The following is a 24,936-nucleotide window of genomic DNA, read 5'->3' as shown; positions in this document are numbered from 1 at the left end:
CCCAATTGCCAAGGCTGGAAAATTTGGGCAAAAACACCCAAATGATTGTATTGTATTATAACCCCGAAGACAAAAATTCATGAGTCACACTGATAGAAACAAATAATCGTATGAATAAATACATGGGGGAAGTGGAAATCTTTCTTACATAATAATTTCAAATACTAAATGTAGAAGGAAATGAGGGATATAAAAAGTTACCATCAGAACATCACAGTAATAATTGTTGCAGGCAAAATCCACAGAATGTTTGCATAGTCTCAAATCAACTAACCCCAAATATTTGTCAATTACTGTGGTTGTTTTCAGATATATATCCACAAATTCTTTGATATTTCTCCCTCCAGGTGGTAGAGTTTAAATCCCTTCCTCTTTAGTGTAGGCTAGACTTAGTAACTTGCTTCTAACAAACAGAATACGAAAAGAGAAAAACAGTAACTTTAGAAGTGGAGAAACCCGGCAGACTCATCTTAACCAAATGATCAAGGTTAACCTCACAAGTGATCAGTCATGTTGATGTCATGTAATCCTGACACTGTGATGAAAAGGGTACTTCAACTCTGTGATATTCTTTCAAATCAATAACCCCAATGTAATTATAAGAAAACGTGAGACAAACCCAAATTGAAGAACATTCTACAAAATACCTCACTCATTAAAAGTGTGGAGGTTATGAAAAATAAGGAAAGACTGAGAAACTGTGATAGAATAAAGAGACATGTTAGGGCTTCCCTGGTGGCGCAGTGGTTGAGAGTCTGCCTGCCAATGCAGGGCACACGGGTTCGAGCCCTGGTCTGGGAAGATCCCACATGCCGCAGAGCAGCTGGGCCTGTGAGCCACAGTTACTGAGCCTGCGCGTCTGGAGCCTGCGGTCCGCAACAAGTGAAGCCGCGGTGGTGAGAGGCCCACGCACCGCGATGAAGAGTGGCCCCCGCTTGCCACAACTAGAGAAAGCCCTCACACAGAAACGAGGACCCAACACAGCCATAAATAAATAAATAAAATAAATTTAAAAAAAAAAAAGAGACATGTTAACCAAATGCAACATTGTATCCTGGATTGAATCCTGGGACAGGAAAAAGACAGTAGTGAAAAACCTGGAGAAATCTTAATAATAAAGTCTGTAATTTAGTTAATAGTATTGCACAAATGTTAATTTCTTTGTTTTTATAAATGTACCACAGGTATTAGGCAAAGCTAGATGTAGGGTTTACAGAAATGCTTTGTACTATCTTCTTTAGAACTAAAATTATTTCAAAACAAAAAGTTTAAAAAATAAACCAGACTGAGTTTCAAAAACCCAAAACAAAACTCTCTTAATGAATGAAAGTGATTGAATAGTTGAGGAAACAAACTGAAATGTCATTAAACGAATTCATTATTCAGTGAGAAACAGAAGATTTGACAGACCATAGTTGACAGCAATTACTGGAAAAAATAAAATTGTTCCATGTTTATACCAGAAAATTAGAACTACTTAATAAACTAGTTGCATGCACATATATGTATGCATTATGTGTATGTGCGTGGAACGGTATTCTCTAAATACTCTTCTGCCACTTTCTTCACTCAAAAATATAACTTCAATATAATTTGATGTCACTACACATTTTTTATTTCATTACTTTTTATATCTGCACAATTTCCACAGTGTGGATAATTTATTTAACCATTCCCATATTAGCGAAAATTTAAATCGTTTCCACCAACTTGAACTTTCAACATTGGAGTGGTTACAAAGTTGAACCAGATAAGGTTTTTGTCCTATGGCACTTACAGATAAGTAAGGGATACAAAGCAGAAAGTCAACAAAACAGGATGAAAGAGTTAGGATAGGTAAATAGAGTGCAGGCAACTAAGGCAGAATCAAGAGGTCAGCAAAGACTTTATTTCCATTATAAACTTAATTTTTAAAAGCACCTAGCCAGCAACAACAGCACTCTCTCCCCAACAACTCTGCTTTTGCCACAGGAAAAAAGTTGCCTGGTCCAAGCTGTAGTACAGCTGAAGTGTGCCTCTCCGCAACCTAGCAAGATGCTCTACATAGATATGAACCTCAATGCTTAAGCAAAGCAATCTCAAGAATCTAGCTGAGGTGGATCTTAAGCATTCTGTCACATAGTAAGAAAGTCTAAGCAGACCAACTCAAGGATTCCTATTACTGTGGTCAACATAGACACCATGGGGACATATGAAATGGCAGTGGTTATGACACAGCATTTCAGGTTCACAGCAATTCATAAGCATTATGCCCTGGATAACTAGAAACTCTTGGCCACAATAATCCACAATGTGTGCAGCATTTAGCTGTGAGTTCAGGAAGTGGGCAGAATTATCTGGAAGAGATGAAAAGTTGTGCTTCAAGTTAAGTTCATTTGCTTGGATGTGGCCAGTGGCTATTCTGAAGAGTTTGTGGACCTTTGGAAACTTATGCATGCCAAATTTCCAAATGTCAGGGAACGTAGTGACAGGAGGGATGGTAGAAGAGTTTACTTTCTGAAGCAGAGACTTACAATCTAAGTGGAAATCAGCCTGGGCTCTGTGTGTACCACTTACCTCAGAACATGAGTGGACTACCCGCAGCTGAGCAAAGTGACGAAATGTGTTGGGTCTGCTTGCACTCCAAAGGGGCAAATCATCTCAGAAGACAACTGCTTGAGTCCATGTACGGCAGCCAAACCTTTGGATCTGGAGCAGATTTTGCCATACTGGGAGGGATGTTTTCAAGCCATAGACAGCGTGCTAGAGAAACGAGGGAGAGAAATAGCCCTCTCAAGCTATTCTATGGGATGAGCTTTGAAAGAGCAGTAAGAAATATGCAGTAGTTGCTGAATACAGAGCCTCAGGAAATGACTTCGAAAGAGAACATAGAAAACAATATTCTGGATATCATATTCTTGTATAAGAGCTCCTTTCTCCTCCCCTCACACCACTTGAAAGGCTTTAGACTTTGGAGCTATCCCCAGTGCCCTCTTGGTGTATAAAAACAGAATATTGATTGGGTCAGAGGTACATGGTGTCTACTCTCCAGAATTTATGTCTTCATTGTTTAAATCAATTTGTGCCCCCTTTTCATTCCTTTTTAAAAAGTTTTTAATTGACAAGAATGCTCTTGTCTCCAAAAATCTTACATTTAAAAAGCTACTGTGATTAACTTAATTTCAAAGGCAGCTGAATGCTATATTGATGCACTGAAATTGCTCAGGGACAAGGATGAAGGTAAAGGCCTGTACCATCTGGCTCTCGGTAAGGTGTGCACCAGTGAGCTGACTGATCTCTCTCTTATGACTATTTAGGAAAACAGGACAATATCCTCTGTCAGTAGCTCCATAAAAATGGTATTAGGGTTGTTCTGACTATCTGTAAGCAGAATAAGCAGAGGAGGGGGACAATGAAACTTCTGCTCCAATTTTTGTGCAAGCAGAAAGAAGGTTCGTCTGTGAGCCAATTGGCATACAGCTCCTTCTGAATCTCTGAGATTTCTGGGAGATGCACTGTTTAAAATCACAAGAGCCACTCAAGCAGCATGAGAGCTGGAGCCTGACCCCCACTCTCCATCAACCCACATCTGAACATCTGCCTGGTTAGATAACCCCCACCCAACACAAACACAAACACACAGGAAAGGGGAAAGGTAAAAGGCAACCTTTGCTAAGGGCAATATGAGGGGTGCAGACCCTACGTGCAGCATTGATGGGGTGGGGTGGGGGAGAGATCACTTCCAGCTGGGGTGGCTTTAGAGGCTGGGTGATGAAGGCTAGGTCCCTAAGAATGAGCAGGACCAGGATCTAGGAGGAAGAGGAGTGCAATCAGGTGGAAGAACATATCATGCAAAGACAAAGAGAGAGAAGAAGGCATACTTGGGCATAGTGTATGAGAGTTCCTTTAGGATGGGGCAGAGAAGTAGATGACAAGTGTGGCTCAATTCTGATCAACACTGAATGTCAGGATGAGGAAAGTAGGATTTAATTCACAGATGGTGGGGTTGCCATCCAGGGCCTCTGAGCAGGAGAATGACAAGTTGAAAATAAGAAAGAGTGAAGTTTAATTTGACGGTAATGTGCAAAGTAAATTGAAGACAGAGAGGGAGGCCTGAAGGTAGATAGGTCGGAGAAAAGGTTACCCTAGTAGTCCAGTTTGAAGCAATGTTTATAGCAACTCTTTTCATTATTACTCAAAACTGGGAACAACACAAATGTGCTACTGAGGGTACATGGACAAATAAACCGGAACATCCATATAACAGAATACTACTCAGTAAGGAGAAAAGAATGAGCTATTAATGCGTGAAACAGCTTAAATGATGAATCTCCAGGGCATTAGGCGGAGTGAAGGAAGCCTGTCTCTAAATGTGACATGTTGTAGATTTCATTTATGTAACATTCTGAAAAAGACAAAAGATAGGCGTTGGGAATAGATCAGAGGTTGCCAAGAGTTCAGGAAAGGGGGTAAGGTATGACTGCAAAGGGGTGGCATGAGGAAGTTTTTTGGGGGGTGATTGAACTGTATCCTGATTGTGGTGGTAGTTCCACAAATCTATACATTTCTTAAACTTCACAGAACTGTACACCCAAAAAAGAGTCAATTTCGCTATATGATAATAATTTTATAAAAATATCAGTTGTCCCCTGTTAAATATAACATCTGAAAGGATGGAAATATTTTGTGGTAGTTAATGGTTACATCTTTATAATTCAGTAGCTATATTTATATTAAAAACTCTCCCTCGAATAATAGGAAATGTATCCATCAACTGTGGAATAAATTCTTCATGCTTAAATATAAATGATAAAACATTAAAGACAGCAAAAATACTTTTTCCAACCCTGCTATCTCGGTGGTGGGCTCTGTTTTTGGCTACCGCATCCCACCGTGACCATCCTAGATAAGACACCCCTCTCTGCCTCCTTCCCCTGACTCTCCAGCTGGCTCCACTGGCCAGATTGCCATTCCCGGCACCAACATACCTCCAAGTACCAGTGGATTCTGGGTTGCGGGGACATCAATTTCCTCTTTTAACTAATATTTTTACTGCAATGATGTCCTCTCTGCTTTCTGATCATAACAATTATGCATGTTGATAGTTCTCTTTTCTAATGGATCAAAGTGAATGATATCAGAATATCTCAAGAGTGGCATGCATGAACAAAAATTCCACCTGCTAAAAAGCCTCACAACAAATGGTGAGATACAGGGAACTCTCTCCTTTCTGAGTGTTTCAAGGATGTATGAGAGTTATTTTCCAACACATTTTTTTGAGTTCCAAAGTAAAGTTGACTCCTTTATAGACTCATCTGATTAGCAAGGCACTGGATCCTACAGAGGACATAAGAGGCAGTGTGCCTGAAACCTCCACTTAAAACTCAAGCGGAAGCCATGCAGCAGTCCTCATGAAAAGGTCAGACATCTAATACTTGATAACTTGAGTTCAGTCAGAAAGAGAAAAAGTAGTGGATTACTTACATAAAATTGCTAACAAGAGAAAACTGGGCCTCTTCCCACAGATTAATTCGGGGTTAGTTTTTAAAGGCGCTGTTTTAATAAGATTTTAAAAACCTTTTCTAACAGATCAATATGTTGTGAAAACTGTCATTTCATTTGCAGCCATTAGAAAACTTTTCCAAAGTCTTAAAAATTCATGTAACTAATTTGTCCTCCATATTGTGTCAAATATTGCTTATGTACTATCTCTTTTCTAAAAATCATTTTTAAAAAGTATGCTGATTGTTTAAAACATTACACAAAGCAGAAAACTATTCTAGAGAACTAGTAAAAAAAAATCCCACACCCTCACTCCCACATTCTTTTCTAGCTGCCCTCCCGCCCCCATCTACCACCTTCGCCCATTTTAATGCTAGACAGGACTCCAAGGGAAATGGTGGACTGAAGGACCTTGGGGGAGGCGTGGAGGTGAAATTGGAAGCAGGAGAAAGGGATGATTCCCCAAAGAAGAAGGAGAAATGGTCGATTTACCCCGAGAGGCTGATTCTCCCTGGTAACCCGAGAAAAACGAGTAGAAACTGCAGGGACAAGATACCAGTTTTGTTGTCTCTGATTGGCAAACACGAAAAAAGATTGACAGTATCAAGTGGAGGGAACGCAGGGGGCGGGCCGCAGTGTTAAATGGGAGGGGTAACCGAAGACTCGAGCTCATTGATGACGCGACCCTCACGTGACCAGGAGTCGACGTGTGCAGAAGTCCTTATAGTCCAGGGCCTGTTTCCCTGTAGCAGCTCCCTATTGCTGGAGGAGAAAAGTGCCCCGGATCCTTTCAGGTCAGTATAAAGGTGGGCGCTCCGTTCGGGACCCTGGGGCCTAGGAGTCAGAGAGCAGAAACCAAGCGTGGCCGGTACCGCTTTCCCAACACTACGGTTCCGCCAAACTCTCATTTTTGTGCAGGAAATTTGGGGCTGTTTGGGGGTGGGTGGGGGTGGAGAGGGAGAAGGGTAGCCAATTGAGGGTCCCGAGAGAGAGACATAGAAACAATTTGGAAATAACTTGTCTCCCACTCCCTGCTTGCAGGGAACCGGTGGGCACGGGGGAAGGAGGGCGGGGTTGCCTTAAAAGGAGGGAGAGGATGAGGACGTGGGGAAACTTTAGACGAACAAGGCCTAGAATCGTGAAAGGGACCCGTGATTCAGGTACTGACCTGCTCACCAAGCACTCCTGTCTGCAGGACTCTTGGTCTTTTGGGAGCGACCCAAATCGAGTGAGGGAAGAGGGAGGAAAATCCCCTGGATCCCTGCAGGTCAGTGTAAAGCTGGAATTGCCTCAGGTCCCTTGGGGGTGGCCGTGGGGGTGGGGGTGTGAGTGCGGATGACACCAAAGCCCATCCCGGGGTCGCTGCCGCCTCTCTCCATCCGGTTGAAGCGCCGGAGGCCTGTGCAGAGCCTGCAACGGAAATGGGGCGGGGGCGGGGGGAGGAGACTGGAGAGACGTGGAAGGGGGAGGGGAGGCCAGAGACCGGACCAGCAGGTCTCAGGTGAGAGGCAGGAGGTTGGAATGGCTTGGGAAAGCCCAAAAGGGCGGGAGTGTTGGAGACCCGAGGCGAGGGAGGGGTTAATTGCTTCCGCGCTGCTCCCGTTTCGGTGCTAGGAGAGGTCTGTAGCAGGGCCTGCTGGGAAATGGTGGGCTGGAGCGGGAGCGGAGAAGATGGAGCTGGAGCTGGAGGGGGAGAGCGGGGAGGGGGAGAAAGGGGTGGGGCCAGGGGAGTTCGGAGCCTGAGGATCTAGTCTTCTGTAGTTGGAAAACTTTGACAATTAGGGACCTGAATGTGAAGAGGCCAGTCTCTATGGAAACCCATGCTCTGACTGCTGGTCCATTTGCCTGGCATCTAGTCGTTTTGTTTCTTTGTTTTCCAGGATTAATTTATTCAGGAAGGAAATAAGAGAAAAATACTCAACATGCAAAAGTCTTGTGAAGAAAATGAAGGAAAAGCACAGAACATGCCAAAGGCTGAGGAAGACCGCCCTATGGAAGCTGTACCACAGGAGGCAGAAAGAAATCCTCTACCTTCTGAAGAAGGTGTAAGCCAGGAAGCAGAAGGAAACCTTAGAGGAGGGCTGACTCAGCCTGGTCAGGGATATAAAGAGGACACTCCGGTTAGGCATTTGGACCCAGAAGAAATGATAAGAGGAGTAGATGAGTTGGAAAGGCTTAGGGAAGAGATAAGAAGAGTAAGAAACAAGTTTGTGATGATGCATTGGAAACAAAGACATTCACGCAGCCGTCCTTATCCTGTGTGCTTTAGGCCTTGAATTCTTTTTTTTTTTCTGTCTGATATTAAAATCTGGCCCCTGCTTTCTTTCTGTTAGCATTTTCTGATGTATCTTTGACTTTTGTTTTATTTTTAATCATCTGGTGGAGTTTTGTTTTAGGTAGTGTCCTTATTACCAGCATCTGGATTTTGTATTTTGACACATTCTCCAGGTCTGTTTTTCAATTGGGAAGTTTCACACATATGCATGAAAATATGTTCATTCCATATTGTAAAGTAAAACATAACAGGTTACAAAGCAGCATATTTAGTATCAGCTCACATATGTAGGAGAAAATCTCAAATTGTGTGTGTGTGCGTGTGCGTGTGTATACATACATACATATATCAAAAATTTAACTGTGCTTATTTCTGTGTGGTGTGAGTTTTTTTCTTTTTGCTTATATGTATTTTTTAATGAACACGTCACACATACAAAAAGAATTAATTTTTTTTTATAATTAAGAGTCAATCAAATAATTTGCAACCAGCTTATAAGGGCAATGGGGGCACCTAAATTCTTGATGAAAGAACTATTAAAAAAAATGTAAACCTCAAATTACCTCTGGATCTCTTAGCCAGAGGAATAAAACTGGCAGTTATTACAGATACACTTGCTTAAGACTCAGTCTTTTCATGGGAAAACATTTGCCTCACAGGGCTGCTGTGGGGAAGAAATGAGGTGACTCTGAGCTGTGCTTGGTGGGCTCTTGTTCCCACCTATGCATACAGAACCCCAACCCACTACAGAACATGAGTTTTGAGGGAGGGAGGGTCCTGGCATGACTCAACCTGCGCTCAGGAGCAAGTCCAACAGGCAGGGAGGTGGGGACTCCCATGCCAGGCCTCTGCTGCTGAGCCCCACCCCTGGCTCCCCTGGGACCTGCCAGGCCTGCTGGGCACCGCGCGGCCTTTTCTCCTGGGCCCTTTGCTCTCTGCTGGCCCTGCTGCTGCTGGTGGTGCACTGGAGTCCTTGAGTGCCAAAGCCCCCACTGAGTTTCCTGGAGTCCCCAGTGCATTGAACCCCCACTCTGTCTTCTGAAGTTTTTCTCTCTGCTTTACAGTGATGCTTAACACAGGTGGGGACTGTTCCAGGATTGCTTGGGCCACAGTGTTTAGCAGAGTTTTTAGTAACACAGCCCCTTCCATTTTCAGCCACAGGGCACTTCCTCCATAGGAGTCAGACATGATGAGTCCATTTTGGGGGTTGGACCAGGGTTCAAATTTGAGCAAAACATGTCATGCTACAGTCAGAGTTGCTGCTCGAAGTCTAAGAACTGAGGTTTTGTCTTCTTTCTCTTGTGGGATGATTTCTCCCTGAAGGCTCCTGTCAGGCCTGCCCTACTGGTTCAGAAGACTCAGAATATGCATAAATTGCACAAAGCAATACAGGAAACAGATCTAAGGGAACAGTTCCCTTCACCCCATCCCATCCCCAGTTGATAAGTGAAAAAAAAAAACAAAACTTGGAAAGGCAAAAACTTTATAAATACACTTAAAATAGAATGGCTACTATGTAAATGTTAGGAATTATATTTTCCCTACAGATCAAAGACTATCTTTTCCTCCTGATATCCCACCTACTTGTAACACATCATGTTTCAATATTTAATTGATTTCTTGATTGATTATTGCTAAGGAGCCAGTAGGTTTGTCCAAATTCTGCTATTGACTCAATAATCTTCCACAAGTCTTTTTTTTTCTAGTATTATGACAAGCAATTCCAGAAAGAAACAGTTCATGGGATGGATTGCACTCCAAATGTTTTATCAAAGCCTTGCATAATCACCTGCATCAGTATCACCTGGATCTTTAAAATACTGATTTCTGGGCCCCACCTGAGACTTACTGCCAGGAGGTGGGCTGTAGAAGTAACAGGTAACAAACTCCTCCAGGTGCTGATGCTATACACTGAAGCATGAGGACAACTGGTATATACAGTATGCTTTCCATTATTACAAATATGAAAGTAAAATAATTAGAAGAAAATACTGGTGAACTTTAACTGAAATTCAGGAAGTAGAAGCCTATAACAGCATTTATCTTTTTAAGTATGAACTTTTAAAGGAAAAGGTTGACAGGTTTATATATAAAATTTTAAAGATTCCTTTTAACAAAGACAAGATAAAAAGTCAAGGTGGGGAACTATATAAGATGCATTTTTCTTGACGGAACACCATCAAGAAAATGTTTGGCCATGCATTCACTCCTTCCAATATGAGTAAAAGATATTAAAGTTCTCCTGTGATCAGCTCAGAAAACAATGAGCCATCCCTGTGCTCTTTGGCTTTTTGAAAATTTTTTCTCTGTGTGATGCCATTTTGGGGGAGTCTTCATGTCACCAGCCCATTCTTCAAGGTTATGGCAGCCTGATGGATGCTGGTCAGGCTGGAGTGAGATGAAGGTCCAGGAACTCACTTGCCAGCATTATAAGATGGGATGAATCCAGTCCACTGGCACTGAGGTTTGGAGCTGGGGCAGGATGTGGAAGGGCTCCCCCAAGACACACCCCTCTCCAGGGTGGTCTGACTTTGGTTTCTGTGCTCTAGCCTGCAGCAGGCACCAGACTCTTCTAGGCTGAAGGCCAGGCTGTCCTGGACATACATACCTGGAGGGCAATGACTGTCCCCATTGCAGGTCAGAGCACTAGACTTCCTTTACCCCCTTTTTCTTTCACAAGGGGGCTTAATGGGAACTTTTTTTTTCACTGTTTGAAAAGCTTTATTTTTTTTTATGGAAAGGCATTTTATTTTAAATACAGCCATGTGTACATGTCAATCCCAAATTCTCAATCTATCCCTTCCCCCCACCCTTCCCCCTGGTAACCGTAAGTTCATTCTCTAAGTCCATGAGTCTGTTTTGTAAATAAATTCATTTGTATCATTTTTTTTTAGATTCCGCATTTACACAATATCATATGGTATTTGTCTTTCTCTGTCTGACTTACTTCACTTAGTATGATAATCTCCATGTCCATCCATATTGCTGCAAATGGCATTATTTCATTCTTTTTAATGGAGTAATATTCCATTGTATGTATATACATACCTCAACATAATAAAGGCCATATATGACAAAACCTACAGCTAACATCATACTCAACAGGGAAAAGCTGAAAGCATTTCCTTTAAGATCAGGAATGAGACGAAGATGCCCACTCTCGCCACCTTTATTCAACGTAGTTTTGGAAGTCCTAGCCATGGCAATCAGAGAAGAAAAAGAAATGAAAGGAATCCAAATTGGAAAAGAAGTAAAACTGTCACTGTTTGCAGATGACATGATACTATACATAGATAATCCTAAAGATGCTACCAGAAAACTACTAGAGCTCATCAATGAATTTGGTAAAGTTGCAGGATACAAAATTAATATACAGAAATCTGTTGCATTTCTATACACTAACAATGAAAGATCAGAAAGAGAAATTAAAGAAACAATCCCATTTACCATCGCATCAAAAAGAATAAAATACCTAGGAATTTACCTACCTAAGGATGGGAACTTTTTAAAGGAAGAAGATAAGACTTCAAAATTCACTAACTGAAAACGTTGGTTTTGATAGTCTTTGGCCAAGCAGTTGTCTGAACTGGATCTGATCAGGTAACTTAGAGTTAAAGCAGGAAGGGCTGACCCTTCTCTCAGTGTCCAGTGAAATCGCTCCCAAAACAATTGGGGTGAAAATGGGGATAGATCTTAGACAAGATCTCCGTCATGCCTCTCCCACCCACCTTGCTCAGACTTCCAGAAGGGCCTCTGTTGTGTCTGGGCCTGTTTGGGTGGTTCTGTAGTGACTTTAGTTCTGTGTGTGCCTGATGCAGTGCTTCTGATGTCTGCGTCAGTCCAGACCCAGAGGTAGAGGAGAGAGCCCAGGTAGAGGAAGCTTGCAAAGACATGTGACCCTACAGCTCAGGAGGAAAGGGGTGTCGCCTCCTGTTTGAACAACCCCATGCGCTGTAGTCCTAGCCCACAACTTGGGGGCCAGGGCAGTCAAGTTATGAATTGGTACAAAGATGCTTTTGCAGGCATTGATCGTGGAGGAAGCAATGCCATTGTGACCCTTGCTCTTTATGTCTGTCATCTGAGAAATCATTACCACTTTTTCTGGTTGGGCAATAAGGTGAAGATGAAATTCAAATTCTTGGGTTTAGGAAGGCAAAGTGGTTAAGTATATGACCTTAGAGTCAGATAAACTTGGGTTCCAATCTGGACTCTTCCCTTTACAGTATGTGATCTTTTCTTGGAGACCCATGGGGTGCCCGCACATAAAACTCTTAGATCAAAAATAAAGTTTCCTTTCCATTACCATCATTGCTGTTATCATCATAATTATCATCATCATCACCATTATGATCAAGTGATAGTACTGAGTGAATAACCAATGGATTCCTGTTGGGCACAGGTGTCATACTATGCAGGATTGTAACAATCACTGGCGAAGCCTTGGAAATCCATCATCTGAAAGGGTGGACCCAGTATAATCAGAAAACACTGGCTAGAATTGGATTCTTTGCTTATAAGAAGTGTGAGGCCAGATTGGTTCATTCATCTGTAAAATGAGTATAACCCACAAGACTGTAGTGGGAAATAATGCAGAAAACTATGAAATTCCTGGCATATAATGGCTTTCAGAGAATGTTAGATCTTTGATCATCATTATCATCAGTGTTGTCATTATCATTGTCATCATCATTATCATCAGATAATGCTGAGATAATACTCAAATAGGAACCCCAAAAGTCTGTGCTCATTCCTTTCATCCAACCTTCTCCCTTGCCTAAAAGAAACAAATAGTACATAAACTAAAAGGAAAAACTGTCATTCATTTGGAATTATAAAAGAAATAATTGCATTCTATATACATTTACATCATTTATGAACTCTGGTGCCATTTCTGTATTGTAGGATGAGAAAAAATTCCCTTCACATTTCCATTTTATTTAGTTATGTGCTAGAAAATGTGAAATCATGAGGTTGCTGTCAGGAATGACAAAATATAATCTAGAAATGTATCATTGACATGGAAAGCTGTTTCTTACATACTGTTTTGTGAAAAAGCCAGCTGCAAAACACAAACACAGGTTAAGGATAAATATCAAAATATTTGAAGTGAATATTTCTAGATGGTGTTATTACAGGAAATTTATAACTTCATCTTTATCCTTCTCTCTGTTTCCAATTTTAACATTTTCAATGAGCATGTTCAGTTTTTATAATTAGAAAAAAAAAGTCGTGAAGGTGAAAATAGTATAATTCTGTTCCTCCTTTCTCTTTAGCTGAGATAGGGGCTGTTGGATCTTGCAGTTCCTCATTTGCTTTCTGTTCCCTTACTTCTGAGGAGAACCTGGCATAAGTGTCAGAACTCTGTGGGTCCTGGCTGAGAAACTTCCCCTCTCTATGCTACCTCCTTGCCACTCTCCCTTGTCAGCTAAATTTATGCTGGATTTCTGTCTTTGGTCACAAGGTGGCATTTCATAATTACTTTCTAAATATTCTCCCATTAAAATGATCTTATTTTTCAAAAATAAAATAGCAATAAACAAAAATTTCAAAGAACATTATGAAAATGATTCCTAATTCTGCTAAAAAATGTACAGGTATAGCAAAATATTGGAAGGATATACACTCAGTTGAATTTGCTAGAGACTCACAAATTTAATTTCATTTATTTACTCATTCAACAAATACTTACTGGTTGCCAACTATGTGTCAGCCAAAATCAATTTATCCATCTCAGACTTTTCTCCTGAAACTCTATTTTCAACTGCCTGCTGATATTGACCACTTGGACTAAGATAAACATTATCCAACAATATGGGCATAACCCTACATGGACACATACTCATCACTTTTAGCCAGTTTATCCCTTAATCCTGGAGGCTCACCATGTAAAGTGGAGAACGTATGAAAAAGCAGGAAAAGCAAAGGGTTAGAGTCAGAGAAACTTTTGCTGTAATAGCAATTTTTTTAAATTTCAAAACCTTTGTAAGTGATCAAAAGGATTCTTAGTAAGGCAAGAAGTGGATCAATAATATCAAGTTTCAAATGCAAGACATACCTATACTATTTAAAGTTGAGATTCAAAATCTCCATTATGCATTTGAATACCATTGATTTAGATGATTTCCAAGGCCTGCTTCTTTTTTCCCCAATGTTTACTGAGCTCTTGCTAAGTGACCTGGCCCTTCGTTAGTTCCTGAGACTCAGCAGTGAACAAAACAAAGTTCCCGCCTTCATGATGCTTATATTCTGATTTACACACTTTAAAAAATTGAGGTAAAATTTGCATACAGTGAAATTCACAGATCTTAAGTGAATACTATTGAGTGTAAAATAGGACATTTCCATTACTCCAAAAAGTTTCCTGTCCTCTTCCCAGTCCCCCTCCCCCCACAAGTAATCACTCGGCTTATTTCTATCAATTTATATTATTTTTATCTGTTGTAGAATCTCAGATAAATGGAATCATACAGCATGTACTCTTTTGTGTCTAGCATCTGCCACTCATTTTACTCGATATAATGTTTTTTAAGATTCATCCTTATAGTTGTGTGTATTGGCAGTTGATTCTTTTAAAATCATTGCTGGGTAGTATTCCATAGCGTGAATATACAACAATTTGTTTTTCTATTCAGATGTTCTGGACATATGAGTTGTTTCCATTTTTAATCTATTATAAATATAGCTGTGTTGACTTAAAATGCACAACGTGAGAGTTGTGAGTTAAGTTTTATTTGGGGCAAAATGAGGACTGCAGCCGGGGAGACAGTTTCAGGTAACTGAGAAACTGCTCCGAGGAGGCAAGGCGGGGAACCAGATTATATAGAAGTTTTGTAAAGAAAACCAGTTATCTCAAGTTAAGGAATTTAGCGCTTTTCTGTGTATGGGAAGGTGCAAGAGTCTGGGCTCACTGAAATCATTCCTTTGATATGCACCTCAGCTCTCTGGGGCCAGTATCCTGTGTTTTCACATCCTGAGTTTCCTCAGGGCTCACTGGCTCACCTTGGAGGGCTGCAATTGTTGATGACTGTGACACCCTTTGTTTGCTGATATGGCAGGAAATATTCCATTTATAAATATTCCATTCCAGTATCAGCTGCTATGAACATTCTTGTGTAAGTTTTTGGTGCATATACGTCCTTATTTCTCTTGGGTAAATAGTCAGGAGTAAAATTGCTGGGGCATAGAAGTAGCAACTGTTTGATTTTATATGAAATCGCTGAACAGTTTTCCAAATTTCCTGTACCATTTGGTACTCATATCAGCAATGTTTGACAATTTCAGTTGCCCTACATTCTCACCAAAATGTCAATGCCTTGAAAGAAGACTAGAGAAATGTTCTAGATTAAAACAGATTAAAAGACATGACAACCAAATATAACGTTTGAATAAGGACTATAGTTTAGATAATAGTATTATATCGAGACTAAATTTCCTGAATGTGATCATTGTATTGTGGTTGTTTAGGAGACTGTTCTTGTTGTTAGGAGACAAAATGCTGACGTATTATAAAGTCTGTGATTAACTTAAAATAGTTCAGCATTGAAAGAAAGATAGAAAAATATATAACAAGAGAGAGAAAGCAATTGGAAAATATTAATTGGTGAGTCTAATCTAGATGAAGGGAATGAGTATATGGGCATTCACTCTATTATTCTTGAAATATTTTGTAAGTTTGAATTTTTTCAAAATAAAAAGTTGGTGGTAGTGATGGTTGGGGAAAGACAGAGATACCTGGTCAGTTCTCCAGAAGAAAAGGTGGCGGAATGGGAATCTAGAATCAAGATTGACAAATTTAGTTATCTTCAAGCATGAGGTATGTCGACTAAAGAAAAACAACCTAAACTTTATGAGCTATGTTTTATTCGGGGACCTTACTGAGGACTATAGCCCAAGAGACAGCCTCTCAGATAGCTATGAGGAACCGTTCTGAAGAGGCAAGGGAGGAGCCAGGATATATAAGAGTTTTTGCTGAAAAAAACCCCCAGAAAATATGTAGTGGAATGAGAGATTACTGCTAATCACAACAAAACAAGACAAAATAAAACCAGACATTTCAAGTTAATGATTTTACTATCCTATGTATGGGAAGATGCACGAATCTGGGCTCATTGAAATTATTCCTTAGATATGTATCTTAATTATCTAGGGCCTATATCTTGTTTTTCTTTTCCATCCTGAATTCCCCTCAGGGTGCACTGTTAAGGGGTGGCTGCACACGGCTTGCTGGCGGCAACATTCTTTGTTTACTGAAATGACAGGTGACATTCTTTGTCCACAGGTGATAGGTTATACAAACAACTTTAGAGGAACACAAAGACAGGGACAGCAGGCTGAACTCTGCTTCTGCAAATAGTGTAGGAAATCGTTCCATAGGCCAGCTTGTTGGGACAGACCACCACATGTCACCAAAATTTTTTTGTGAGAGTTAAAATAGCAATATCTACACATCATGAATATGATCAGACTCCTGTGGGAGGAAGAGAGTTAGGGACTTGAGAACATTTAAGTATCCAGTTAAAGTTGACTAGGAGCAACCTTAACATTAAGACAAAAAGAAGAATGTAGTTTAATTAGAAAAACCCGTAGTACTGTATCAGATCTTGATGTGGACAGACTATGCGAGCTGCTTTGCCAGCAGTGAAAGTATCAGAAAAAGAGAGTCACAGGGATCAACGTCGGCCCTGTCCCATTCAATCACCATCCAGTGCAGGAGGAAAACAGTGGTCTGGAACCCCGGAGCAAGTGTTCAGAAAGTGAGTGGAAGGAAACATAAGAATGCTAGGAATGGAGTAACAGGGTATGAAGATGTAGCAAGGATGGGAGTAGAGCAAAAGAATCCAAAACAAGAGTACTGTATTCCGTATTTACACAAGGGCTAAAGGTGCAACTGGATTCAGACTAGAAATATACCAGAGCTATAGTATAGTGGTCTGTCAGGACATAACGTTGCCCCCCAAGAGCTACATTTTACTCTCATCTTCTAAACATTACACAAATGGCGTTCATCTCCAGTAACAGCTAAAAGTTGATATGAGAATACATGAAAACGTTCTCTACACATCAGGTTCTTCTTATCTTTGAGAATTCTGCAAAAGCAGAATGAGAATTTCCCAAAGAGATGCTGATTTCATAGGGTTGTTTTAAGGATTATTAAATGTGACATCTTCCTGTATGGAATTCTGGAATCATCCTTTTATGGGATGGGGCAATTCTTCAGGTAGGAAGTGTGAAATAAAATTCATATTTTATGGTAAGACAAGAAAAATTTAAACATAAAAAATTTTCTCTGCCCTTTGGCCTCCTCTCTCCCCTCTACTGTGCATTGTATATCTATATTATGCATTGACCAAACCTCCCCATCAGCAGAAATACCTGCTCATCCATAAAGAGCAACATTCTCCTAGCACCAATAAGACAACTCTTTAAAAGATAACATTCCTTCTTGATCTTGTAAGGGACCATGACAACCCAAGATCCACTACTCACTTTGTACACTTAGATCTGTCAATAATACGTCATTTCATGTACAGCCCTCTGTCTCAAAAACATATAACCGCGCTTTGACCTCTTATGGGTGGAACAGTTCTCAGAGCTTTCTGAGAGGCTGTTTCCGGGTTATAATCCTCAATTTGGCTCGAATAAAATTTTCCATTTCTTTCTTAGAGGGACTGATTAATTTTTCGTCGACAGGAGAACAGAAGGGAGGCTGTTACAGTAGTTTAAAGGAGGATAAGCAGCAGGTGTTGGTGACTGATTGCATGGGGACACTAAAAGAAAGTCTGGTGTGGGGAACTGGCTGAATCCTGGTGCCATTAATTTAGCTATAGACCCCAGAGAGAGATTTTGGGTGTGGAGAGAGAAGAACTGAGAAAACACTTAGTTCAGGGTAGGACATTTAGGTGGAAAAGTCCAAAAGTAAGTTAGATAAAATAATATGGAGCTCAAAAGAGAGATATAAGCTAGAGACACAGATTTGGGAGTCAATGTTTATATGAAAGTAAAAATAATAAGATTATTTGAACATTGTGGTAGGCTGAACAATGTTCCTCAAAAGTATCTAGGTCTTAAATCCCTGGAACAGGTGAATTTTACCTTATATGGTAAAAGGGACTTTGCCGATGTGATTAAGTTAAAGATCTTGAGATGGGGAGATTATCCTGGATTATTCAGGTGGCCCCTAAAATGCAATTGCAAGTGTCCTTATGAAGGGAGGCAAAGGGAGAGTTGACTTCAGAAGATGAAAAGGCAATGTGATAATGGAAGCAGAAAGTATAATGGTGCAACTACAAGCCAAAGATAGCAGGCAGCCAACTAAAAGCTGGAAGAGGAAAGCAATGGGTTCTCCCCTGGAGCCCTCAGAAAGAACCAGTCCTGCCAACACCTTTAGTTTAGTCCTGTAAAACTCAAACTTTGGAGTTCTGACCTCCAGAACTCTAAGAGAATACATTTCTGTCATTTTAAGCCACTAAGTTTGTGGTAATTTGTTACAGTAGCAATAGGCAACATTTTGAGAATGAAAAAAAGGTCTAGAAAGAACTGTAAGGTATACCAATATTTCAGGGGGCCTACAGTATAGCTTACTGGCTATGACCACAAGTGGTGGTGTCAAACAGATCTGGATTCAAATTCAGTTCTACACTTAAGAGCTGTGTGACTTTGGGCAAGTTTTTAAAACTATATACCTAAGTTTCCCTGTCTGTAAAATTGGGACAATAACACTATACCTCAAAGGACTTTTGTGAGGGTTAGAGGTGAATAGGCAACAATGTACCTGGTACATAGCAAGTACTTCATAGATGGTAGTTTTGGAGAGCCACATGTGTAAGCATGATTTATAGCTATTATTGTGTAGTTAATAAATGTTTTAATGTGGAGATGAACCAAAACTCAATGTTATTTTTTAGAGGAGTTGTATTAGTTTGTCCAGCTCAGTTTAGCAATGTAAGAGACTATATGAGGCTTGATGCCAAGGCCTGCACTGTTAATAAAGAATGCATCCATCTGGACTGCCGTACATGTATATGTGTGTTGCATACATATATACATTTGGGAACAAACAGGTAAAAATGCAGTTTGTTGAGGATATGAGATGGCAGAAAAATCTTTTTCTACTTTAATAGTTACTTGATGACTGTGATAATAACACCACGTTCTCTGTTAAGGTCTCTCTCCTTCCTAATCCCCTTAAAATTTTCAGGTATCATTTACATGCAAGTGAATTATGGTTACAAAGTTAATGATAAGTTACCTCTTTGGAAGAGCATAAACTCAAACTGTTTTTCAAATCCCTTGGTTCTTTCTAAAGTTTCTAAAGTAGAACTTAAAACAACCAATGACCAAGAAATGGGAAAAGAATAATGTTAAAATTGAATCTGGAGCTGGAGGAATGTTGACAATCTCAAAACAAAAAACATTTTCTCCTCCCAAATAAAAATAGCTTTATTGTATTTATGATTTCAAAAAGAAACTATGCAGAAAAATCTTGAGAATTAGTAAAAATCACACTTTAGATCCCTGCCACCTTGCATGACAAAAGCAAGTTACTTGGTAGGCATTGGTGGTTGGGGGGGAAAGGTAGGAGGAGGGAGGGAGGTGGCAGGAGAGGCAGAGGACAGAAAAGCAGAAAAGGCCAAGGCCTGGTGGGAGTAAGGATGGGAAGTGGTTGGAGACCTTCATTAGTAACCAGAGACGTGGAAACTCCAACCTCAGGCTGTGATGCCACTTGTAGTTCCTCAGATTGGTGAGGACCGGAATGAATGACAGGGCAGTGCACCGACGGGGCTCCCCATACAGATGGGTGTAAGGAAGGGCGCGGTCTCTGTGAGTGTGTATGTGGCAGGAGTGTGGTGGGAGTTCCTGATGCACAGCCTGCTGGCTGAAAGGTGGGTGGGGGTCCTCGGAGCCAGTTGAGGGGGGTGGGGCGGTTGGCAAGCTCGGTAATGACGCGAGGACCTCCTGTGACCAGGAGCCAAGGTGTGCATAAGTCCCTCTAGTTCAGGTCTTTTTCTCTGCAGTACTCACTCCCCTTTTCTTTCTTTCTTTCTTTTTTTGTTTATAGCAGATTTATTCATCATCACTCCAATCTGGAAATATCCAAGATGTCCTTCAACAGGCTCACTCCCCTTTTCCATTGAGGGAGGCTGGCATCTGGCCAAGAGAGGGAGGGGGATGAACACACTTCCCCAGAACAAAGCAGGTCTGTGTGAGCAATTAGACCAGGAACTCTGCGTTGGTGGTGGCATGAGTGGGTGCGTGGAGGCGAAGGAAGGCAAAGAATGAAGTCAGTCTGGGCCTGTTTCATCGACACCTCTTTAACCTTTTGGAACAAAAATGATGGGCTTTGGGATGGAAGGAAGGGCTGGAGAAGAAGGGTCAGGAGGGAAGGAGGGAACACAGAGACTTGGGAATAGTTTGGAAATAATTCGTTGATTTTACAGCCTGTCTACAGGGAAGCGGTGGATAAACACGGAGATGAGTCTTGAAATGAAGAGGGAGGAGGTAAAACAAATGATTATCTAGGGGCGCACAGTGCATTAACAAAGACTAAGAAATCATTAAAACGAATTCCCTACTCCAATAAGGTGGGTATTTCATGGCTGGGGGTGGGGGCGAGGCAGGGCAGGGAGCGGGAGATTTGAGACTTGAAGAGATGGTGTAGGCCAGTCTTAAAGGAGACCCTTGTCTAGTATACTGGTCTGTTCACCAAGCACTGCCATACCACACTGTCTCTCATCTGTATGCAGGTCCAAATGTCCATTAGCTGTGTCTCAGTCCGAGAGGGAAAAGGGAGGAGGAAACTGCTTGGGATTGGGGCAGGTAGGTATGACACAGTGCCCCGGACTGGAGCCCCTGGTGCTGGTGGGCTGAAGGAGTGGATATGGCCCAGGCCAGAACATAACTAGGACTTCACACTGCTCCTACTTTCCCCTCAGTCAGTAAAAGAAGACTCATAGAAAGAACTAAAGGGGAAATTGTGGAAAGAGACTGAGGGAATCTAGACGTGCCCTTTGGGTATGGGAGAAAGGCAAGAAAGAAACTGAAGAGAACAGAGGACTGAATTACAGGATGAGAGATACTTTTACACCCCTTTACTTGATTCAAGAAAGCAGATGGGTGATGGAATGAACAACACAATAGAAAAGTGTCTGGAAGAGACAAAAAAGATTAAGAAATAAATTTAGAGTAATGCATTGGAAGCAACGACAGTCCAGGAAGCAGCCATACCCGATTTAATGCTTTTTGCCTTCAAGTCTTTTTTTTCCTATATAATTAGAGCCTGACTTTTATTTTTGGTGGCATTCTCTAGTTATAACTGTGCTCATCTTATTTTTGAACTTTTGATGGTACTGGTTTTATTTTTTTAATTTATTTTTTATTGAAGTATAGTTGAATTACAATGTGTTAATTACTGCTGTACAGCAAAGTGACCCAGTTATACATATATATACATTCCTTTTCATATTCTTTTCCATTATGGTTTGTCACAGGATATTGAATATAGTTCCCTGTGCTATACAGTAGGACCTTGTTGTTTATCCATTCTATATATACCAGTTTGCATCTGCTAATCCCAAACTCCTGCTGCTACCCTCTCCCACCCACTCCCCCTTGGCAACCACCCGTCTATTCTCTTTGTCCCTGATTCTGTTTCTGTTTCATAGATAAGTTCATTTGTGTCATATTCTAGATTCCACATATAAGTGATATCATATGGTATTTCTCTTCCTGACTTACTTCACTTAGTATGGTAATCTCTAGTTGCATCCATGTTGCTGCTAATGACATTATTTCATTCCTTTTTATGGCTGAGTAGTATTCCATTGTACTTATGTACCACATCTTCTTTATCCACTCATCTGTTGATGGACATTTAGGTTGTTTCTATGTCTTGGCTATTGTGAATAGTGCTGCTGTGAACATAGGGGTGCATGTATCTTTTTGAATTATAGTTTTGTCTGGATATATGCCCAAGAATGGGATTGCTGGATCATATGGTAATTCTATTTTTAGTTTTCTGAGGAACCTCCATACTGTTTTCCACAGTGGCTGCACCAACTTACGTTCCCACCAACAGTGTAAGAAGGTTCCCTTTTCTCCACACCCTCTCCAGCATTTGTTATTTTTAGCCTTTTTAATGATGGCCTTTCTGACCCACGTGAGGTGGTACCTCATTGTAGTTTTGATTTGCATTTCTCTAATAACTAGCAATATTGAGCATCTTTTCATGTGCCTATTGGCCATCTGTATTTCTTCTTTGGAAAAATGTCTCTTTAGGTCTTCTGCCCATTTTTTGAGTGGTTTGTTTGTTTTTTTGTTGTCAAGTTGTATGAGCTTTCTGTATACTTTGGAAATTAAGCTCTTGTCAGTCACATCGTTTGCAAATATTTTCTCCCATTCTGTAGGTTGCCTTTCATTTTGTTTCTGGTTTCTTTTGCTGTGCAGAAGCTTGTAGTTTGATTAGGTCCCATTTGTTTATTTTCGTTTTTATTTCTATTGCTTTGGGAGACTGAGATGGTACTGGTTTTACATGTTCCTGTTGTTAGCAGTATCTCATTGGATTTTGTCTTGTGATTCTATATGCAAGTTTGCATTTTAGTAGGGGATTTTTTTCCAATTTTCACAGAAAAAAAGTCATTATATATTGTACTGTGAATAAAGCAGGTTGAAAAGTAGTGTGTGTGTGTGTGTGTGTGTGTGTGTGTGTGTGTATCAACTGACTTGTTATTTTAATAATTTTCAATTTTTTCTTTTAAAACATTTTATTAATTTTTGTGACACAAGTAAAACATGTTCTCTTGGGAAAATGAGAAAATACAGATATGCAAAAAATACAAAAAATGTTTTTCTCTCCACTTTAGTATTTACCCAGATAGGTACTGTTGCTTGGGCCCTGATGCATCATACATACAAACACAAAGTTATTTTAACTTACAGGCACCTCCTTTTTATGATGAATGCATTGGGGGCTAGGGAGGTGGGGAAGGAATTAAATTTGAGCAACAGGCACCACACTATAGTGAGGATTGCTCCTGCTTTGCCACTCTGACATGCATAACTCTGTCTGCTTCACTGTTTCGTTAAGTTCAAATCATTATATTTTCTCCTATTAAGGCCACTCTTCCAGGTCAGGAGACTTATCTGAACTTGTTAATTTTATAGAGGCCCACTAAGTTCAAGCTGGAACATTACACTCCTTACTCTCACACAATCTATATCCCACAAATCAATCTATAAGGCTAAGTACTGTGTTAAGTATCATTATTTTCCCATATATTGTGCCCAGTTAAAACAAAGATATCTTTTGTCATCTTGGTCTCCTAAGTGCCTACTAAGGTACATTACTATCTAAATATCTTACACATATTAAACACCCCATCAAGGCAGGAATGTACCACTCCTACCTACTTTGGGATCAATTTTTAAAAAGCCCTTTCCTTTGATATTTGGCTTTTGTTCTTGTTCTTGTTATTGGGTTGAATGTTTACCATAATTTCACCACAACTATTACAACTAGTGCAATAGTGGAGTACTGCAACCTCCATCTCCCTTTCCAGAAGTTCATGCTGTTTGGTGGACGAACAAATGTGCTTGGAAAATTCCTGCTTAGAAAAGCATAGTGAAAAGATAGTACATAATGTCATTTTATTGGTTCTCAGGGCTGTCCTGATTGAGTGCTTATGAGACAAGTGCTTCATATTTGTAACCTTCAATCTGTTTCTTCTGTCTGTCTTGGGCTCCATTATAACCCTGGTGCCTAGAGCAGTGGTTCTCAAACCTTAGAGCACATCATAATCACCTGGCAGACTTGTAAACACAGATGGTTGAGGCCTAACCCCAGAGTTCTGATTCAGTCTGGAGTGGGGCATGAGAATTTGCAATTTTAACAAGTTCCTAGGTGATGCTGCTGGTCTGGCCGTTACACTTTAAGAACTACTGACTTAAAATAGTAATTGGTAGGTACTCAATAAATTTGTTGAATAAATTAATGAAATAAATTAATCTTAACAATAACTATTTGAAATACATTAGAATTACTTTTTACGAACAGGGCACCTGAGGGACAAAGGAGTTAAGCGAATTGTGCAAGGTAAGAACTGAACCCAATTTGCCTATATCTAAGGTCACAGTTCTTAACAACTATGTCTTGCTGTGTCCTCTGGGCCAATTTAATGTTTTTAACTTTAGGATATTAGAAAAGTTATTACCATACTCTAGTGTTTGAATGTTTTTCCTATTAGCATGTTCAAATTTTCTTTTCCTTTTCTTTTTCTCCTATAAGCATGTATTATTACTGTAATCAGAAAATTCCATAAAGAATATTATAAATGCCTTAAAACAAAATAACATCATAAAGCATGTTAAAATACATATAAACAATGCAATGCAATGCAATATTTACAACATGTATTATAGATTTGGAGTTAATCATATTTGAGTGGCTCTAACAACTCAATAGCAAAATGGGCTCAGGATATGAATGGGAAATTCACAGTAAGGGAAGCATAAAGGGCCAATAAACAAATGGAAACTCAACTAACAACAGAAAAATTACAAACAAAAACAAAAGAAATCCTTCTTTTGTCTAATCAAATCAGAAAAGATTAAAAAGGCTGATAAGATTCTGTGCTTGTTTGGGTGTTAGTAAATAGAACTATTATATGCTGTGGGTGGGAGTAATATATAAGCACAACCTTTATGGAGTGGGGTTTGTATACAGATGTCAATTAGAACAATAATGATAATATTGAAATTTGAAAACAACACAAATACCCATGAGTAGAGGATTGGCTCAATACATTATGATACACATAATTAAAGGAATACAGGCATACCTTGGAGATATTTTTGGCTCGGTTCCAGACCACCACAATAAAGGGAATATTGCATAAAGTGAGTCACACTGGTTTTCCAGTGCATATAAAGTTATGTTTACACTATACTGTAGTCTCTTAAGTGTGCAATAGCATTATGTCTAAAAAAAGTACCTACCTTAATTTAAAAATACTTTATTGCTAAAAAAATGTAAATTATCATTTGAGCCTTCAGTGGGTCGTAGTAGTAACAGCAAAGATTACTGATCACAGATCACTATAACAAATATAATAATAATGAAAAAGTTTGAAATATTGCAAGAATTACTAAAATGTGACAGAGACATGAAGTGAGCAAATGTTGGAAAA

At 40.1% G+C, this 24,936-nt stretch overlaps 3 protein-coding genes and 1 pseudogene across 5 annotated transcripts in view; 2 read left to right on the top strand and 2 right to left on the bottom strand.

Annotated features, from left to right (window-relative positions):
- The window catches only part of TCEAL7 (transcription elongation factor A like 7), a 63,633-nt gene extending 60,946 nt beyond the window's left edge, over window positions 1-2,687 (bottom strand). Inside the window, exon 1 of the mRNA XM_059910070.1 lies at window positions 2,557-2,687. The gene's annotated coding sequence lies outside the window, so the exon portion shown is untranslated. The remainder of the gene's footprint in view (window positions 1-2,556) is intronic.
- BEX3 (brain expressed X-linked 3) overlaps window positions 1-24,936 on the bottom strand; it is a 296,936-nt gene that overhangs the window by 120,075 nt on the left and 151,925 nt on the right. The gene's annotated exons all lie outside the window — the stretch shown is intronic.
- On the top strand, window positions 2,060-2,825 carry LOC132357145 (GMP reductase 1-like; annotated as a pseudogene).
- On the top strand, window positions 6,169-7,816 carry TCEAL8 (transcription elongation factor A like 8). 2 transcript variants are annotated; one of them, XM_059910619.1, is made up of 3 exons: window positions 6,169-6,275; window positions 6,677-6,748; window positions 7,362-7,816. In XM_059910619.1, the coding sequence occupies exon 3, from the start codon at window positions 7,404-7,406 to the stop codon at window positions 7,755-7,757; it is 354 nt and encodes a 117-aa protein (XP_059766602.1). In that variant the 5' UTR covers window positions 6,169-6,275; window positions 6,677-6,748; window positions 7,362-7,403; the 3' UTR covers window positions 7,758-7,816. The 2 variants fall into 2 exon arrangements, with proteins under 2 accessions (XP_059766602.1, XP_059766603.1); XM_059910620.1 differs by lacking the exon at window positions 6,677-6,748.

Source organism: Balaenoptera ricei, chromosome X, assembly GCF_028023285.1.
Source record: "Balaenoptera ricei isolate mBalRic1 chromosome X, mBalRic1.hap2, whole genome shotgun sequence".
Classification (NCBI taxonomy): domain Eukaryota; kingdom Metazoa; phylum Chordata; class Mammalia; order Artiodactyla; family Balaenopteridae; genus Balaenoptera; species Balaenoptera ricei.
The sequence above is the reverse complement of the archived record's forward strand: the minus strand, read 5'-3'. Positions and strand labels throughout refer to the sequence as shown.

Coding starts and splice junctions, on each gene's coding strand:
- TCEAL8 (XM_059910620.1), top strand. CDS start 7,404: ATGCAAAAGTCTTGTGAAGAAAATGAAGGAAAAGCACAGAACATGCCA.